Below are 13776 nucleotides of genomic sequence, written 5' to 3'. Positions count from 1 at the left end.
GTACATGGCCAGATTCTTATTTTTCACAGTTAACTAGAATAATCATTTGGACTGATTTGAACATAGTGAATAATAATTTTAAATATCTGCATACATTTGCATAATCATTAAATTTTAAGTTTATTCTTGTTAGATTCTTACACTTTTTCGTTTTCCTTCTGTGTTAATAGACTGGGATTTATTATACCATGGTTCTAGTGAATGGGTACCTTGAAATTGAGATTAATATTCTAAAAAGGCTATGCTGAATATTATAAATGTAGATCTCATTTACAGAAGAAATTTAAAGCATCTTTGTTGCTATGAAGTACTGCCTAGAAAAGAAATTTTAAAGTAACCAAAGCTCAAATGTGTAGGGTATCTGTTCTTTATATGGCCCAGGGATTTTTCTTTAAAGGCAGACTTAAGATCTTCTGAGGCTTCTGGGTGGTCTTCATCGGAAGTGCTTAGCCGAGTCCACTGAGGCGGTCTAATCAGAAGGGTGCTGGGCATAATGAAGTTAACATGTGGGGAGATGGAGGATGTGAGGAAGAGGTCACCGTTGTTTAATTAAGTGCAGCTGTATCCAGAGCTGGAACTACCCACAGATCTTCAGTAGTGCTTCTCTAGAGTGGTTCTGGGACCGGAACAACCAGTATCATCTGGGAACTCATTACAAATGCAGATTCTGGGGCCACCCTCAGTCCTATTGGATCAGTCATTCTGGGTGAACCCAGAAAACTACTTTCATAAGCCTTCCGGGTGATTTTCATTCTGTAGTCTAGTGTTACTCCAGACTTTAATTCCCACAAAAGATCAGAATGCAGCCTGCATGTGTGACTCAGGATGTCATCTTGAGTGTCACCTTAGTCTACCAGCATGGTGTGTACCTCTCACAAAATGACAATCAGGATTGCATTGGTGTGCCCTGCATATGGACAGTAGTTGACAAATAAGGAAATCCACTGCAGAAGTGAATCTTTACAGAACTGAGGGCCAAGCATGACCCCTTCCAGTGTGCCAAAAATTTGGGACTTAGACTTGGATAGTTTACTGTGCATAACTAAGAATCCAGCTCCCAGATTACCCCTTAGTTACTTTCAATAAGCCAGTGCAGGACAGGGTTGGCTTAATCCCATGATTCACCTCTCAGTGCTATAATCTTGCCCTTTTTTTCCATAAAAACAATATATTTTTGCTTGGGACTCATTAGATCATAGTTTGTCCTTGTGGAATTGATAAATTTTTATCTATAGCACAGAATCTTATGCTTACTGACTGAGCAACATTCTAGTTGTTTTTAAAATTATGTTTCTTTTCTTTTTGTTTTGGTTTTTGAGACACAGTCTCCCTATGCAGTTCAGGTTGGCCTTGAACTAATAGCAGTCCTCCTGCCTGGCTCCAAAAATTTTTCTTTTATTCTCCTATGCACTCCCTTCTCCTACCCCTTAACTTCTCTTTTATTAAACTTTCTGGTGGGATCAGGAGAGCAGATAAAAAGGAGATTTGACAAGAGATTGTCTTAGCTGAAGAGGGGTAAAAGTTGATCTGTCTGGAACTCAGGTATGGTTTCAGAGGTCTTTCTCAGTGGCATCTTAGAGCATGCAGAAACCCTGAGTTGGAAGGCCATAATTCTCCTTCCCAATGCAAGAATCTGGTCTTCCTCTCTCAGAGACTACCTCAACACCTGTCTGAACAGCTTCTTGCAGGGGTGACTTTGCCCTGGCAAGGCATCCTATTCCATCGCAGCCTAGTTGAATGTCATTATAGAAAGGTTTTGCTGGGACTAATGTCTCTGAAACTTCCAACAGGATCAACCCTTGAAATCTATTCCTCCTTTTACCTTCTGGATCATTATATTCTTGAGAGAGAGAGAGAAGGGAATTTTTCTCCTCCAGTTGGATATTTCCTTAGCTATACTACACATGACAAAGTTCTCAGCTTATGGGGCTGTGTCTTAACTTCTAATGTCGTCTTCGTACATTCTAGGTGACCTGGAACTCATTGTTTAAAGTGATTTGAAAACAACAAATGACACAGATGCATTGTTGCTTTACCATTGCAGTTGACCTGGAATGTAGCCTTCTTAAAAAGTGACTCCCAGAACTTAAAACAATGTATTTCTGTGTGTGTTTGCTTGATTTCATTTTTTGTCTATTTACATTATCATCTTTGTGCATCTAATATGACCATGAATTCTTTCTTTCTTCCAAAAAGAATTTTAAATTTTAAGCTCATTTCAAATCAGACAGACACAGAGACACAGAAAGAGAGATTAAGAAGCATATAAATACATGTATTTATCTTAGGCTTAAAAACAGATTTTTCCAAGCTCTGAGGCTCTAGGATTAGTTTATTCTTGGTATTCAGTTTTAGAGGTCATGAAATGACCTCCATATAACTTTCAAGAATTGCAAACTATAAATCAAGGCTCAAAAGATCAATTCTTATAGAATTTGCCAGGGAATCTTGATTGCTAGCAAGTTTTATAGTATAGTGTTATCTTAATTACCTCTTTAATACAGCTTAAGGAAGGATGATTATAATCCAGTTTTTGCATGATGATAAAATTGAAATATTAAACCAGCAGATTGTGCAAATTAATGATTATTCTAGACTACTCCAGGAATATCTATAGATACACAGAAGTCTATATACTTTCTTTTGGAGTTACAGTTTGTGAGAATCCAAGACAGTGCAGGGCAAGGATGAGGGTGTCTGTGGGATTTGATTTGATGGCTCAGAGACAGAGCCACATTTCAGAGAAGTCCAGGATGAGTCCAGAGACCTCTGGATCTGTCAGCAAAGAAGGATTTGTGTGGGCTGGATTTGCGTCTGCTAAAAATATAATTTTTGCCAGAATAGAACCAAGTAATGCTGTGGATGAAATAGAAAGGATAGGAATAAAAATTACAGATCTTTCTCTTCCTCCAAGAGTTATATCAATAAAGACAGCAATTATATAGAACATAATTTGGAAACAGAAAATGACACCGATGCAGTGTTGCTTGAGTTTTGCAATTTTAGCAAGTTGAAATAAGAAAAGTGTTAGAATGAATCTCTGACTGTCTATCCATGAGCAATTACAGAGCCTCTTGGAGTCCTGATTTCCTTGTCTTAATGATGGAAATTATAAAGATGCTTTTCCCCCGGGGTTCTTATGAAGCAAGGTAACCGAGAGAATATGTATGTGAGGGTATCCAGTTTTAGATCCTGGTGGAGAGTTTTCTTGATAGAATTTTCTGACTGTTCCCCTCAAAATAGCAAGGTGGAAATGCAGCAGCCTTTCCAAGAACTGTAGCAGGCTCATTATATTACACTATAATCTCTTTTTTTATGCCGGACAGTCACCTACATTTTTTTTCAAACGTACCTGCAAACCTGGTATTACGTTTGCACACAGGCTTTTGAAGTACTGCTCTGTTGACCCCTATCTATCACCTCACTGTGGTCCTCACCCTTCAGAATTCTTTTTAGAAGTAAAAATTCCGCCATTTCTCCTTCAGAATTCTCCCTCCAGGCTCCCAGGCTGTCCCCAGCCTGGAGCCCTTCTCCCAGCAAGGACTCCTTTCACATTCCCCCTCATCTGTCTTCTTTCAGCTTCTCCCTCTCCCAGGAGATTCCCCTGTCGTCAAGGTGTCTCAGGCTCATGTGCACTTGTCTTGGGGGTACCACCTTCTATGAGCAAGCTGGTTTCCCTGTTTGTCTCTCCTCATACCATCTGCCCAGCATGGCACAGAGCACATAGGTCGTATCTAATGTGTATCCCTCACTGCTCCAGAAGTAAAGTGGATAAATCAGCACAGCTTGTGCCTTCCCACCTTTCCTCTGTGTGTGCTTTTTGGCTCTCCTGCAGTTGCCTCTTTTGAGTAGACATTTCTTGCCTGTATCATTTTTCTGCTTCAGGACTAGGCATTTAGCAACTGCCATGCTTCTGGCCACTGTTGAATCACTGTGAAAGAAACTGAATCCAGTATTTGGAATGATTTGCTTCCTTGCCAGCCAAGTGAGTGAGCCAACTGGGGACAGCAGTTCCACCAAAGCCTTCCAGTTTTTAGTTTATCATTTTTTTTAGTGCTTCCATAGAAGAAAGTAAGTGCAGTATCTATACACCAGTATTTAAATTAGAAATGTGTCCTAGAATACATTTGGCAGTGTGCATGTATGTGCATGCATATGCTGGCATGTGTACATGTATATGTGTGTATATAAGTAGTGGCTATATTTTCTTAGATTTTGGTAAATTCAAGAATAAAGAAATAAGCTTATTGCAAATCAGAGTTACCTCATCACCAAATGTCCTCTGCTTATTTATTTTGACAAGTCCAGCTTATTTTTAATTACCAAGCCTCAGTAAATGGGTAAATGTAGGAATAGTGACTTTGGCAGGAAGAGAAAACAGTATGTAACCTGAGCCTTGAGAATGAGTCTCTACTAACTCTTGTAAAATGGAGTGAAGCAATATATTTTGAAAGGAATTTCAGAAGAGCAATTTATGTGATATGTGACTATACTCACAAATCAATGAGTCTTTTATGAGCCAAGCACACCAAAATGTATACATTAACATGAACATGGTTTCTCAAGGAAATTTTGTTGGCCACACCAAGCTTTTTCCAGTGATATGCTCCCATCATTCAACTGCTTTTTGGAAGTCGTCATTTGGAATTATTTCTCAAAGTCAGTTTTCAAGTCACAACCACCAAAAACATTTTTAAGTGTCACATGAAGATTGTAACACTGGTGGAGAGGAGGAAATCACTAAGTTCTATGATGCTGTTTGATTGTGTTACTGTCTGCCCTTTCCCAACTGATTCTTCCTTTGAAGGGAGCCATGGGGCCATCACTGATGTCACCACCACTAAAGTAGCAGCACTGAGAGAGCCCGTAGGAGCATGTGCCCCTCACAAGACTTTTTTTTTTTTTTTTGGTCTTTTTGAGACAGGGTCACACTATGCATTTCAGGCTGGCTTTGAGCTCACTTTGTAGTCCAGGCTAGTCTCAAATTATAACGATCCCCCTGCTTCAGCCTCCCGAGTACTGGGAATACAGGCATGTACCACCACACCAGGCCTCTCACATAACTTTAATGGGCACTGAGGGACTTCTGCTCTTGGCAGTTTATCAAAACTGAGTAGTAAGAACACTACAGACATTGTGCATGGTTAATACTTTTTACTTAGGTCTTTATCTCCTTAAGCCACAGATCAGTTTGGAAATTGGGTTAGGTCAGTGAAGCAAACCTTCAGAGCTTTCAGTGCTAACACCCCCTGCGACATACATGCTGTAGGTTCGCCACCACTGGTTAAGGTTTTACCCTTGGGAACTTCCCAAGAGGGGATAACAGAGATGTCACCAACAGCTGCTGTACACCACAGCACTTAGCCATCCAGGGCTTTGTCCCTTCATTCTAATATTTTCCCCTCCCTATCTTCTATTCAAACTAGAAGGGCTAAAAACCATTGAAAAACATTTTCTTTACCTTTCTCTACTCACCCACCCATTGGCTAACCTACACTTCTCTCCACACTTCAAAAAAAAAAAAAAAAAACCTCTTGAGGGGCTGGGGATTTAGCTCAGCGGCATAAGCACCTGCCTTGCAAGCAGGCGGTCCTGAGTTAGATCCCCAGTACTGATAAAAAAATTAAAAAAAAAAAACCTTTTGATCACACAGTACACCTGCCTAAGTAAATAGCAAATTTAAAATTGCCAGTGCAGTGAAAAGAAATGAAAAGCTTACATGATGGAAGAGGATGACTTTAACCAGTAAACAAATACAGTAAACAGATCTTGAGAGATGCATTGTGGAGAGAGGGCCTGTAGTACAGACGCCCTCGGGAAGCCTCAAGGAACCCATGACAAGTGAGCAGTTTACAGGGTCACGGCTGATGGCTTGGGGTGTGTGGAAACTTGTAAATGAACCAGCCCGGGTGAAGTGAACTGTGAGGCATATCAATAGTGATCTCATGTAAAGGATTGTGAGCCGAATTGCTCTTTCTAGGAAGCCTGAAAATTGGCTTTCACATAGCTGTAAACCTCTACTTGGCCTGAGTAGGGTCAGCCCTTTTGCCTTTACGCCTGCTGGTCTGAGCCAGCCAGAGGACAGCTTTGGTTTGGCTTCCTCTCTTTCCTGCTCCATCCCCCAGTATACTGGCACCATGTAAACTCGCACCAGCCACAGCTAGGCAAGAACCCTTCCACCCTCCAGTTGTTGTGTTTTACTGTGTTTGCAAAGGTTTTCCTTTTCTAGTACTAAGATAAAATGGAATGTGGACACACAAATGGTGACATGGTAGTTTATTTGTGAAACATTTTGTTTTGTTGTGGTGGTGATATGAAAGTTTAAAATGATCATTAAAATACAAATTTAATCTTAGGATATAAATGAAATCAACATTTTTGGCAGGAAGCTTAAATTTAAAAGATGGGAGGGTATTGATGGGAATAATTATTTAACACTGAATGCCGTGATAGGGTAAACACTGAAATGTCTCCAAGGCCGGCAGGGCATGTGGCTGACGCAAGTGTCAGCGAGCACCCAGTGAGTGGGAGACACAGGTGTGCAGGCAGGTAGGAGCAGCTGCAGCTCAGTGCTGGCCAGCTGCTGTCATGGGGAATGCAGACCTTTGCTGCCAGAACTTCACATATTTTTAAAGCAAAGCCCAAATTCCAGAATTTTATATGAAATCACCCAAGTCTACAAGTTGGCAACTGATTCGATTTTTTAAAAGACTGCTTTAAAACATAGAGCCAAACAAATTCCATCTGTGAGCCAGACCCAGCTCATAGGCCTCTGATGTGTGCCCTGTGTAGCTGGGCTTTCAGTTACAGCACATGTGTTGTCAGGAAAAGAAGGGGGCGCATTAGTTTCCATTACAGACTGGTGGGAGATGGCAGAAGAGCAGGATGAGAAAATCAGCCTGAGCCATCCAGCTCAGTTTCCTGTCCAGCCTTCATGTGCAGCAGCTGCCCTAACCTGACCTCGTTCTTTTCCCTCGGGCCTCAGAAGGGTCTGCCCAGAGGTGCCACATGCTCAGTGGAAGAGCAGCATGTGAAAGAGAGGGAGACACAGTGATGACCACAGGGACAACTGAAGGCTTTTCCTTAACTTCAGAGGAGCAGTTGGAAACGTGGCCAGCATTGGCGAACCACCAAGATTTCTCCACACTGTCAGTGACAGTATAAACCAGACCAAAGGAACTGCGTGGTAGGCAGAATGAGACATCTTAAAGGAGGCAGCTGTTTTATGGAGGTCTGTTTGAAAGTAAAGATCAGATGCTGTGGGCATTTGGCCTGGGGCTGAATCATGGAACCCATGTAGATATAAACAGCGGCCCAGGCCTCCATGATGAGCTGCAGCCCTTTTAACTCATGGCTTCCAGCTTACCCGATAAAGAGTATCACTGCCTTCCTCCAAGTGCAAATACAGAGACACTGTGCTTTGATGCCACCAGTTTTATTTTGCCCCAGTTACATTTCATTAGTGTCTACACTCAGATGAATGCTGCTCTCTGTATGGTCCCAGCATCTCAAATAGTTCCCTAAAGATCTGCTTAGTCCTCAGCCTTGATGTATTTTTCTGCTTTGTGTCCTCATAATTCTTTGTTCCTGCTTATTCTGGATGTGTTACCTTTTCATTTTGAGCTGTTCCCTGTCTTAAACTACACAAATGGTATAATTACAGTAAATAGAAAAAAAAAATCATGTGTCAAACCCATCACCTCATTTATTTTTCCATGTGTACTCCTTCTTCCCACATGGATGTATCATTTTCACGTAGTCTTAAATATAGTGGGTGGAGGGTCCACCCAAGGAAGGAGCAGCCTCCTGTTTCTTGTCATTTGTATTTTCTGTACCACATTCTGATACCCAGCAGCACCTTTGCAGTGTTCACCAAAGCCACAGGAATAGGATTTGTAGATCGGCAGTTCATCATGGAGGACAGATTGACTGGAAAAACTGTGTGGTACAAAAGTCTATGAGCTGATGGGCTGCAACCCAAGGTCTGGATTATCTCAGAATGCAGAGTGGAGGAGAAAGTTGTTTTGAGTAATCTGCAAGTAGCAGCCCAAGGTGCCGAAAGGTACAGTGAGGATGAAGGGAAAGTAGTAATCTCACATGTCAAGAAAATTGCTTGAGAACTTACTTTAAGATTTATATCAGTAATAAAAAATATCTGGTTTTAAATAGTTTCCATAAATACAACAGATTTTCTTTTCCTTTTAAAAAGTTGTGTGATCGCAGAAGAATTTTATCCACTTACGGTAAATGGATAGCCTTTTATTTGAGTCTGAAGGTAGCCACCTTTTCCTTTTTTGGATTGCCTCTACTATAAAACTTTAAAACTACAAAATGATACAAATGTGTGTGAGGAAGAGGAAACATGAAAATTAAATTAGATGAGTTTGATTTTTTTCTGTTTAACCTTTTTATACCATTTGCATGACTTTCAAAAGGAACAACCAAAATTAGTGGATTTGCCATTTCTTTTTAAAGAGTTCTTTGGACTCTTAAGCTCCTATTGGGACAGCCCCTGTTCATCAGCCTAGATTTACTTTCATTTCCAGTAATGTCTCCTTACTGCTTAGAAAAGCACATCTTGATTAGAGAACAGATTGAGAGCAAAACCAGTCATTTTAGATACTCAAGTCTGGGTACATGAGTTGGTTTTTGTTATATAAAAGAGGAGTTGCAGGAACAGGCTGCTCTTTCAGTATCTGAGCATCGGTGTGGCAGGAGATAGTCACACCCCAGGGCACAGCCAGGAGATCTGTGTTTTCTTGACATGCGGGTGCCACTACCACCACCCATCATGGTGGTGTAAGTGATAGGAAAATGGAGGACAAGGGAGTGTATCTCGTGTCACTGGGCTTAGGGACAGCCACAGGCAGCCTGGAGGACATGTGGCACCTGTGCCAAGTTGCTATGGCAGTCAGACAAAGCTGTTCAAGTAAAGGACATTACAGTAATTAGTCTAAATCTAGATATTCTCAATTTCTCTCATTGAACTGGAGGTTGTGGTTGCACTATATATTCCATAGTATCCGTCCTTTTTGTTTAGTTGATACATATCCCGTGTGGTTTCTGTGGAGATTTATGGTGGTTCCATGCACAGCATCCACAGGTGTGACAACAAGAAGTAGTCCAATGTGGTCTTCCTGGGATTCTTAGGCTGGTTCCTTGGTCCTGAGCCTGTACTTTCACATTGGATAGGATGAGAAGTGTGTGGGGGCTGAAATGAATTCTAATAATGAGCCTAGGGGGAAATTCTAGCCCAAGTTTCTCTTCTGACAAAAACAAGCAAGCACAAATAGAGCACGCAGCATAGGTGCCAACCAGAGCCTGGAGGAGCTGTGCTGGGGCCCTTCAGAGAGAGGAAATGAGCCCAAGGCACCTCAGAGCACCCAGTTACCTTCTGCTTCTTGTTTAAATACATGTGATACTCTTAGTCGTAAACAACTTTTTTGGCTTTCTTTTCTGCTTCTGTCTTGTCCAGGAAATTATAAATATTTGACGTTACTCAAAATGTGCAAAGAAGAATAATGGAAGCCCCTGAATACCTTGATTTGGATGAAATCGACTTCAGTGATGATATATCTGTAAGTATTACTACTTGTAAGCAGTATTTTCAGGATATTCTGCTTTCGACTTCATGGGCTACTTTATTATAGTCTTTACAGCTTCAATTCTTACAGTTATATTGAGGAACTGAACGTAGAAATCCTGCGTGGCTCACAACAGGTGTGCTGGCTGGGGGTGGGGCTCAGAACTAAAAAGTGAGTCCTACCTAACTGTGTGAGATTGGGAGGATGAGGCATCGACCTCAGTGAGCCTCCAGTCAACAGCCTGTTACAGTGCAGTCAAGATTATTGGTGAATACACCTAGCAACTGTCTGTATATGCACGTGATTAATCCTATGAGTGTTACTTCCCAGTTTCCTTATATGGCTGATTATTTCACAGCCATAGTCAAGATTTATTAATTGATGGAAATGAGAGCTCAGAACACAGAGTGGACCCTTGTTGGGAATACTGAGGAGAGGTGATATACTGGTGCAGCTGGCCTCATGGTTTCCTGTGATGCCGTGGGCTGCTGAGTTTCTTAAATTCCCCTAACAAATACAAACTGAGTTCGTTTGGGTTGTTCTGAGTGAACTGTTTGTAGGACCTCACTTTATCATGGACCACACAGTCAGTGCCACCTTACCTGTAAACAAGCTGTCATCTAGTGCCACAGAAACTTTGGGCTCTGTGTGGTGGGAAAGTTGCTGATTTTGAGAGGCCATGTAGCTTTTCTTCCCAGGAGCTCACAACTTCTGGCTTATTCTTCTGTTGGTCTGTCCTGGCCTAGAACTGTGGATCACCACTAGAAACAGTCCTGAAATATGACTTTTCTTTACTATGCCTCTGGCAACAGTTTTGTTCCTCTGCTTTACTCTTTAACTTGAAGTAAAATGTACATACTATATACAAGAATTAGACTACCAAGATCATTTCCATGAATCACACTTTTTATACACTCTTGGATAACTCTCCTTTTGTACAGAAGTATGAATCCAACCTTTCCATATTTCCAGACATTTTCTTCAGTTTTTAAAAGTAAATTTTACTTTGTACACTTGATACTGTAGGATATGTTTGCATAGTAAAATGATTAGCTTAATGAAGCAAATTAACATACCTATTGTCTCACATAGTTATCCTTTTAAAAAGAAATTCAGTCAAGATTATTCAATGTGAATCTCAACTGCTGGACAATTTTATTAACTATGACCTGGTGTTGTACATTAGCTCTCTAGAATTGTTCATTTTATGTATGTTACGTTGTATCATCTGACATATATCTCCTTTTTATTTTTTAATGTTTATATTTTATTCATGAATGGCAAGTGAACTTCCTCCTTACCATAATATTTTTCTGTCTCAACTACTGTGCTTGACTTAATAGTGTTCATAGTGTTGTTCATTTGCAAGGCATTTTGATTGGGGAAGGGGGAGACAAAGAGAGTACAGGATGGTGGGTGGGGGACAGAAGGTATAATAGAAAAGGAGACTTGTGTTATGATTAGGAGGTACACGGCTGCTGTCCCTGGTTTGATAATAAGGTTGTCTTTTGAAAGCTCCAGCTTCGAAGGCAGCCAGGTTTCTACCTTCTTTTGGCCTTTGTTGGCTGATAATAGGGTGGGATACATTAACTGCATCTTTTTGTAAGACTGTCTTGAGGACTGTGTGAAGTAATAATATATACGAAACACTTAGCACAGCACATGGTGAGTTATTCTTTAAAATGGTAGCTTTTGTTGTTATTTCAGTAAATAATACAATAATATTTATATGGCCAATGGTGAAAAACGAACTCAAGGGAAAAGACTAGGCGTGATGTCAAGATTTTTTTTTAGTACAGTAGAGCAGTTCTATTTACAGAAGAATCATCTGGCAGTAGCCCATAATTTTGATGAATTAGGAAGCTCTACTTGAAAGATAAAATATGTTAAGCAAGAACTGAAGCTGTTTAACAAGTTAGACGATAGGATTATGTAATAGTTGAGCTTCTATAACTTGACCACTCTGAAACATAAACCTGTCCGTCTGTAATAGTGTACTATACCCAAACTTCCCCCCTTTAAATAGGTTCCGTTCTTTTAAAACTGCATTTAAATTTAAATCTGATTTGAAAGCATGTGGAATTGCTGACACAATAATAATGGCTGGTATTTACTGAGCACTTACTGCTGCACAGGCGGTATCTTGTCTAGTCCTCACAACAATCCTGTGTAGACGGTACCTTCTCCCGTATCCCACCCCAAGCACATTTGGGAGTATTTGGAGACCTTTTCATTGTCATACCGAGAGGAGCTACTGGCAGTCAATGGGTACTGTTGTTCGTGCCCTTTGCATGATGCCTGTTATCAGGAATACGTGCAGTAAGTTGCCAGTCTCCTATCCAGGTTTTGTCAGTGCACATCAGGAAAGAAAGAGCAAGAGACAGAAATGGTGGATGCGCAGCAGGGATCTGGGACGACCAGTTGTTCTCCGGAAACAAAGGGCCACAGGGAAGCCAGACTTTTAGTATTTATTCATTACATCTGAGTCAGGGGTAATGGGTGAAGGGCTGTGTGTATTTCCTGGAACAGTTCAGAGGGCTAGGAATATCAAAACATTTCCTTGCAAGGACAAGGACAAGGATGAGACGTGGGTGCACTGATGCAAGTGCAGTTTGCGCATGCCTCATCCTCTTCGGCAGGTCTCATCTTGCCTTGTCAGGCTATAGCACTCACTTGCTCTTGGGATTCCGGTTCTTAACAGAAAAGGGTGGGGTGGTTCCATGTTGCAGTCTGACCCAAAAGGCAGGATGAGGACAAGCTTGGATGGCCCCGAGACTCAATTTAAAATTTGTGATACCCAACAGCCAGGAATGCTTCCACACATCCAGCAACACACAGGACACTCTCCTACAACACATAATCATCTGACCTAAAACTCAGTAATACAAGGCTGACAGCCCTGGTCTATTCTAACCTTGAAACTGAGGGAGCCATACTTCAAATTGAGACTCTAGACATAATAAATTTTATCAACGTTCAGTGTTACCCAAGTTGAATACTTCAAATATTTGTTGTGCCTAGTTTACTTAAGTACGTTGAGAGCAATCATTTCAGTGTTGCAGAGGTATACCCACTTTTTTCATCCTGGAACTCAGATTACAGCAATGAAAATTCTCTCTCAACTTATCTAAGTACACTAGGCTAAATGGAGATTATTCAAATGCTAAAATGAAAAACGAACATGTTTTCATTGGGCTAACTCACTGACATAGAAATTTAGTTTGCTTCCAGTGAACATGCTTTTATTTTTCAGATTCTGTAAACCATTCTGTCTGACAGCCCTTCTGACTCTTTCCTGGTTAAGTGGTGGAGAGGGGAGGAAAGTGCACTTTACATTTGGAAAAGATGTTTACAAAATCATGCCAGAGTCCAAGACTCTTCTTACCCTCCAGCTGTAGCCGTTATGTAGGATAGGCTTTGTATTTCATGAATTTTCCCTCTAGTCCTGAGCCTGGGTCTTGTTTTAATTAAAACACAAACTATATATTGGTATAAAAAAGTAGAACTTTTCTGCCTTTACCCAATGAGACAAAACACAGAAGGCAACCAAATTATTTTGATGTTTTCCAGACTCGAAAATAATGTGCATCCTTTGCAAAATGCAGAATATAAATGTCTCATAACCCTTTCGTCTAAAAAAGGCAAAACATTGTGCATCAACTACAGGTCCATAAGTGAGATGACAACACACGTTAACACAGAGGTTCAAAACAGGGCTTTTCTGTTGCCTCAGATGGGTTTCCAGATTTTTTCTTTATTCCTATGGGAACCAGATCCCTGTATTGTTTTTCCCTCCTCTATTGTTAAAACAAAAACCTCTGGCATTCCTAAGCGCCACAGTATGTTTGTTTACTAAGAAGTCTAATTTGCTGTTCTCAAAAACAGCATCCCTCGTAAGACTGAGCGAAGCACAGGCAGCCACAGTGCAGTTGGAGCACCTCATTGGGGGGCACAGCTGGCCATGCCACACACCGAACTCAGTTCTTTTAAGTCAGATTTTCTGGATCAAGCCTCACTTCCACCTGTAGGCGACAGACTCTCTCTTTGTTCTATTTCTCAGATGAGAAAATTAAGGCTTGGAAGGGGTGTGTGACTTACACAAAATTATTAATAGGTAAGTGATAGGATCAGAACTTAAATACTGAACAGTTTGACCACATTGCTTTTCCCTCTGCGCACCCTAGTTAAGTAG

The 13776-nt window shown here is 40.9% G+C and overlaps 1 protein-coding gene across 7 annotated transcripts in view; it reads left to right on the top strand.

The window, feature by feature from the left end:
- The window catches only part of Sncaip (synuclein alpha interacting protein), a 146045-nt gene that overhangs the window by 68664 nt on the left and 63605 nt on the right, over positions 1-13776 (top strand). For 6 of the 7 annotated variants that reach the window (XM_063232446.1, XM_063232445.1, XM_063232447.1 and 3 more), the window contains exon 2: positions 9476-9578. In XM_063232446.1, the coding sequence (XP_063088516.1) occupies positions 9522-9578 (57 nt within the window). In that variant the 5' untranslated portion in view covers positions 9476-9521. Of the gene's footprint in view, positions 1-9475; positions 9579-13776 lie in introns of those variants that run through there. The other variant, XM_063232450.1, reaches the window with a different exon arrangement.

The sequence above is a fragment of the Cavia porcellus genome, unplaced genomic scaffold, assembly GCF_034190915.1.
Source record: "Cavia porcellus strain 051 isolate PalLab524CR breed Dunkin Hartley unplaced genomic scaffold, mCavPor4.1 scaffold_21, whole genome shotgun sequence".
Taxonomy (NCBI): Eukaryota; Metazoa; Chordata; class Mammalia; order Rodentia; family Caviidae; genus Cavia; species Cavia porcellus.
This window is presented reverse-complemented; position numbering and strand designations above follow the sequence as displayed.